Source organism: Nomia melanderi, chromosome 7 (genome assembly GCF_051020985.1).
Source record: "Nomia melanderi isolate GNS246 chromosome 7, iyNomMela1, whole genome shotgun sequence".
NCBI classification, from domain to species: domain Eukaryota; kingdom Metazoa; phylum Arthropoda; class Insecta; order Hymenoptera; family Halictidae; genus Nomia; species Nomia melanderi.
In genome coordinates this window covers 5,697,537-5,704,243 of record NC_135005.1, presented here as the reverse complement: position 1 = coordinate 5,704,243, position 6,707 = coordinate 5,697,537, and the positions used below count along the sequence as shown (strand labels likewise).

Sequence of the window (6,707 nt, the reverse complement as noted above, 5' to 3'; positions counted from 1 at the left end):
TAAGGCAACGACGCGTGACGATGTGGTATCGCGCAAGCGCCAGGATCTTCCTTTTTTTAAAATAATTATATATGCTATGATACACGCACTGACTGTAATAATTTTGAAATAACGGTGGACGGTATTGTTCCTATTTACAAGCGGGAAAGAATGTAATTATATATAAATTGTTTAAGTTAATTCTGCGCGTAATGACTTGGAATAATTCTGTACGAACTCATTAACATTGTATGTTTAAAGATTGTAGTGATAGTTATGAAACAGGTGTATTACACGCATGTATATTCCGAGCTTCATAATTTGCATCTGTCGAGAAGCCGGCATTTAATAAAACTGATATGAATACCATCAAGAATTTTATGCTTCTCTGTGGTCCGAATCAGACTGCTTTACCGACCTACCAATCCAAAACTGATTATAGCGTCCTCTTCTCGTGGATAACGGACAGTTGAAAAATTAACCTTTAAAGTAATTTAGAAGGCTGAAAGAACTCTTAAATAGAAACTTACGTAAATACATGTATATATGCGCTTATTCTCAGTCCACAATCGAATATTAATTAACATTTAACTGGCCAACAACACATTAATGAGGTTTTCAGCATGTTCATGTTTAAGATATTGTATTTTAAATTATACAATTTATGTTAAAAAATAATTTCTTTTATGAGAGATATACTAATTTTCCTAGGGAAAGGAAAATATTTAAATTTGTTCTGCGAGAGCCAGCTGGTTAAGTGGTCAGAATCGCAGAACTTCATTGTGAATGCATTGGTTAAAATGCCGCTAGTTGAAGCGTTCTGATACTCTGAACAGTATTTTATTTTCAGTTTTTGGACACAATGTTAAAATTACCGCAAATTAGATAAGTGTAACAAAAGAGAAAGAACTGTAAAATATAAAAACATTTTTGTTTCATATTTTTTATGGCAAACAACTCATAATGGGATATCCGATCGTCTTATTGTTAGACGACCAAAAGTCAATTTCAAAAATGTTACCCAAGCTGCAAAAGTTTTACTATCTGAGACGATTAAATATTTAAAAAATAATATACCAATAATTTCTTAATCCTAAATAGTAAAATCGACATCGCTATTGTGTTATTAGTTCGCCGCCGATATTACTACAGCAGAGACCATTAATTAGTTTGTTAGGTAAAATTCAGCATGTTGTACCGAATATTTTTTTCTTAATAAATAATAGAAGCTAAAATTTTATATTTTTCGTCACCTTCTACCTCTACCCTCTTTTCCACAACATTTTAGGTTGATTGGCAGAAGGTTGTTTTCGGAAAAACACCCAACAATTTTTTTAATAAAAAAGAATATTCTCATTAGATAGCTTTTTCTCAGTTAACTCCCCGTCTTTTCCTGTGTCAGCATTATTTTCTGCAGCAATTACTGCAAAAGACAGAAAATATGAATAATTGTACGTTTTCTACGAAATAATATGAAATACTTATGATTAATTTTTCTTACTGTACTTTATCGAATCCTCCATACTGCGATGTCATTTCTATACTACGATGAGTCGGAGGAACCTCATCCTTCTTCGTACTATCATTATCTTTTGCCGCATAGTCACTGCAAAGGAAAAAGAACATGTATATCGGTTTTTATATATCATAAGAATATGTTAATAGTGTACAAAACTAAACAAATAATGCTTTTGTTTAAAAAATAAATAAATATGAGATTTATTTCTCCCTCTTTTTCATAGTTCCATCATTAATATTAAGGGAAATTTTTTCAAAAGCAGTAGACATTTGAACTCATTGTCAAATATGTACGCAATTTTTTACTTAAATTTTTGACTTCTTTTGTGAATAAAATGGAAACAAATGCAGAAATAAGAAGATTACTTCGATATAAATACTAGATAATTGTTTTAAGGAGATTATTACAAAATTTTGTAAACGGTCACAGATATTAATTGCGCGCGTCACGCGGAGCACGCAATGAAAACCCCTCTTGCTCCGATGCCATCACGGATACTGACTCCTGAGCAACATACGGTACTACTGATTAAAAATAAAAGAGAGTTTCTTTACTAATAGAAAAATATTATTTCATAAAATAATCACGAATCTGTATCTTAAATTTTGGTGAGCAGCAAAATAAGGTAAACTTCCTTTCGAAATTACTTTTTTATTGACTTTTTATAACAGTAAATTGCTTTTGGATTTACTCTCATTACATTTGGTAGTTCAGTAGATATAAGAAAAAGTTATCTATTTTATTACTGAATTCATCTTTCATACTATATTGAAATGAAGTGTCATTCAAATATAGAAGTGAAGATGCCACTGCAGGAAGAAACATATGAGAAAAAAATAAACCAATAAGGTACAAAATATTATTTTTATTTTATAATACAATAGTCAGTGTAAGCCTATTTCACAAATCTGTGGTTTTAAAATGTTTTTAAAAGTTTTGTATGTTAAACAAAATGTATGTTTTCTCATTACATAATAATTTATTAACTTCAAATGATTAGAAATTGAATTATTTCAAAATAATAAATTATAATCCAAAAGAATCCTTATAATTCATCTACTCTTACATTGGTTATCCAAGAGACAAAGTTCTGACATGTATCAGAATCTAAGTATATAATGCTCATAAGAATTCCTTCAGCGTACCCTATAAATAAACCTGCTAAAATATCAAGAATATAATGTCTTCTCATCAAAAGTCTTGATAAAGGTGTAGCAATAACCCATGCTACTAATGGTGGGAAACAAATTACAGACACAGGCCATAAGTACATAAAAAAATAAAATATCATCATCACTCGGGACGCATGACCAGATGGAAAAGAATATTTATCAGATCCTATTGCAAAAGGGTCATCATTATCTGCAGGACGTCTTCTTCTAGCAAATGCTTTCAATAAACCAATGATGATAATGTCCAACAATATACCTACAAATATAGTATTTCAATTATATTAATGAATACAATTATTATTTAATCCTTGTGCTCACCTATTAATAAATTGACCTGTATTTGGTACAATCGTTTACTATGAAAAATCCAAATAGATGCAAGCAATATAAAAATCCACGTTACTCCATGACAAGATATCTGTACAGATTATGATGACTATCATAATGATGATGATAATAAGAATAATAATAATGTTATGTACAACAACAACATTGTATATGTATAAAGAAGTCAAATTAAATTACAAAAACAAAATATAAAAGAAGTTTTAAATTAATATTTGTATAATTTATGTTTCTGATTAATTTAAGAAAAAAATAATACACCAGATGATTTAAATAATACTTAGAGATTTAATTGAAATTTTTTTATTTTAATGCATATTGTTTAGAAAAATATTTTATATCAAATAAGTATCTACTTAAAACAATGAAGAGTTACTATTTTAGAAAAAATATAAAATTTTAAATTATTGTAATATTACTAGACGAACTATAACTGACATTTATTTTATTTTAAAAGTAAAATATTTATTATTTATTAAAAACAAAGTAGTTATTAAACATACCTCTAATACTTTGTTATGTATTTTTAATTGCTTTAGATATGTAAAACTTTCTACAAATTGCACAAAATTTTCAGTCAGCTTCCTATCTATGGCCAATATGTATTGTAACCATGGTGAAATTTTTCGTTTTTCCTATTAAATAAAAAAAAACATTTTAAAGTAAAGTAGTAATCATTTACAATTTAATTTACTAATCAGCGTATGAAAAGGATAAAATTCCTGAATACTATTGCAATTTTCAACTGTTTGTAGAGGATGATTCACGAGAAATAATTATTTTTCAATCATGTTACCCCAATAATTTTTTACGCAGAATGAAGAGAGGATTTCACCTGCGCAGAAAAAAATGTGTACTCAAATTTAAAAGAAAATAGTGTAACTGCAAAATATACCTGTATTGTTGAATGTATGAAAAACCTACGATCGTGAGTATATGGAAGATCTTACACCATTCATTTTTACCTTATATCATATTTTATTAACTTCGATATTTGGCTAATTTTAGCCTTCGGAAGGAAGGCTTCAAATATAAAATTCTATAAAAGTAAATTTTTTAATTTTTAAAATTTTTATTAATTTCTTAAAATTAAATTAAAATTAAATTTTGATACCATCAAGTATTTATTAGTTTCCAAGATATTAATAAAAAGGTAATTCTGCAGAATCCTGATGATAAAAGCGATTTTTATAAAATTGACATATGTTGTAAAAGTTATAAGATGTATTCCTCGAATCAGAAAAAGTTATTTCAAATGCTTTTTTGAGTAATTAATAATTGTAAAAATAACTGCGCAGACGAATTAAAATGAAATCCTCGCTCCAGTATACGGGAGCGTGTTTGTAATGTTTCTCTATATATTCCAATCAATTGCAGTAGCATTGTACATTTTTTGTAGAATATACACAAATGAATTTTATTTAGCGAATAGAAATTGGTATTATATGTAATACAGGTAGCGAAAGTTTTTCAAGATTGTATTAAAAATTAAATGAGAGCAACATTTTTTTCAGGGGAAAAAATTGTTCAAAATTTTCTTATCTACAACATTTCTCATTTTTATGAAAATCGGTTATTCAGACACACATTATAGTATTACCATATAAATGGCTATTTCATTAAAAAATGAGACACTTCGGATAACCACCAACGGGTTTCTTTAACCTTTTGCACTTGAGAGGCGACTCTCAGTCATCATTTAATTCAATGGACGGAAAAATTACAAAATTTAAATTCCATATTACATTTTGTATAACATATTAACGCATGAAAAATTCAAATAAAGTAGTTTTGTCTCTTAATTTATGCAAGATCATTCATTGTGTTAGCTGCAAAGGAACTCAGCGATTTCATCGGAAAATAATGAATATTTATAACGAGAAATATTGTCGAGTACATGGGGTTAATTATAACCTTTCCATTGATATCCCAAAATCTCTGCTCTGCGTTGTCCTAAATACGAAATTTCTGCCTAAAATATTTAAACTTACAATTTATGATATTCTGCCCTTTAAATTAGGTCAGTTTCAATGTTTTCCATTATACTATAATTGTACAAATATTTGTTACGCATATATTTTCGCTATTTTATGGATATTAATTAATAGTTCAACAAAGGATATAAGTATCGTATTGATTGTCTTTTTTTAATTATTTTAAAAACTTTTTGGAATATCTATATACTTCTTGTTTGTAAAAGTTTTACACGTAATCTGCGCATAGCTCTAATTTCCGAAATAATCGTGAAAAACTTTCGCTACCACGTGACATTGAATTCTATATACTTAGAAGGGCTATATAAAGTCTAAGTAATGTATTTAAATAAGACGTCAAAACAAATGGTGAAGTTGAATTAAAAGACATTTCAAAACCAAAAGCAACAATTATATAAGACAAGGCTAGATTAATAGGAAAGCATTTAGAAAAATGATTGTTTTTAAGAAATACTTGAAAAGTATTTTTTCATTCAAATAAGAATATTTGTTAATAAAAGATTTTAACAAAGTACAATATGTCATTTTTTATCCAACATAACATAAGTAGATATTGATACTTTTATTTTTATACTAAGTAGATATTAGTACTTACTTTTAAAGAAATAGTAAGTAAAAATATCAATACCTAAAGGTATTGGAGAATATCCCGAATTACATGACATATACAATGTAAATGTCAAGCAACATCAAAGAACAAAAATACAATAGATTAACCAAAATTATAATCATCTGCAGCATGTGAAAAACATACACACATGACAAACAGTACAGACAAGGAATCCAAATTATCATGAAAGGAGGTTGATAATAATAACATTGCATCATATTATCAATTACATCAAAGTACAATTGTTTGAAGAATGTTTTCTTATCATCAAAGATGCTTATTTGACGATAACTTATTATATAGTCAATGTTAAAATGGTTATTACTTTGCATTTTAAAACATATTTTGAAAACATACAGGTTAAAATTTAAACGAATCTCATTGCATGAAGTATTCTAATAGAAAATATACAGTTCAATAGACTCAAAAGAAAAAGATTCAAAGATAATGTGAGTAAACGAGAGGATAATAGGGTGATCGGGTAACCAATCTTTCAATAAAAAAGGTTTTATTATATTTATTATGAAATAAATGAAATGTATTATAAATTATAATAGTAGAAATATGTACCTCTGCCATATTGTTTTATGCACAATACACCGAAAAAGTATTAAAAACTCAAGTTCTAATTGTTTTTATCATACACCATAGATAAGCCATAGGCACCTCGTCGGCGGTACAAAGGTAACTTACGAGCACAAACGAGGTATATGAATAGATGTACAAGCAAAGTAAAATTTTGTCACACACCCACGAGGACTTTTAGACTTTAGTCCTATCATATCGACACGGCTAGTATTACGTGCACCGCTGTAAGTCATAGGAATTAAAATAAAAAATATTGATACATAGATTGTGCATGCAATCACCCGCGACAGACAGGATAAATTAAATATCTAGAGATATACGGATGTAGACGCAGCTTATGGGAATTTTGTCTTGAGGGATTCGGAGGATCTCCGTATCATTTCGATGTCGCGCTCAATGTTACCGATAGTATTAATTTTTGACTTGCTAGTAGGAATCCAATTAGCTATATAAGTACCTCATTTCTGTTACGAGTGTTTTACCACAAACGAGGTATAGGA

General features: G+C 28.2%; 1 protein-coding gene across 1 annotated transcript; it reads right to left on the bottom strand.

Moving 5' to 3' along the window:
* Window positions 1-2,395: 2,395 nt before the first annotated feature.
* Window positions 2,396-6,405, bottom strand: LOC116424362 (polyisoprenoid diphosphate/phosphate phosphohydrolase PLPP6). Its single transcript, XM_076368913.1, has 4 exons — window positions 6,190-6,405; window positions 3,519-3,650; window positions 2,989-3,088; window positions 2,396-2,926 (listed from the first exon to the last, which is right to left on the bottom strand). The coding sequence occupies exons 1-4, from the start codon at window positions 6,196-6,198 to the stop codon at window positions 2,544-2,546; spliced, it is 624 nt and encodes a 207-aa protein (XP_076225028.1). The 5' UTR covers window positions 6,199-6,405; the 3' UTR covers window positions 2,396-2,543.
* Between the last annotated feature and the right edge of the window lie 302 nt (window positions 6,406-6,707).

Bases quoted from the DNA above. Each gene is read 5' to 3' on its own strand.
- LOC116424362 (XM_076368913.1), bottom strand. The intron at 3,089-3,518 runs GTATGTTTAATA...TAATCTGTACAG, and splicing joins TACATAACAAAGTATTAGAG to ATATCTTGTCATGGAGTAAC. The intron at 2,927-2,988 runs GTGAGCACAAGG...CTATATTTGTAG, and splicing joins ACAGGTCAATTTATTAATAG to GTATATTGTTGGACATTATC.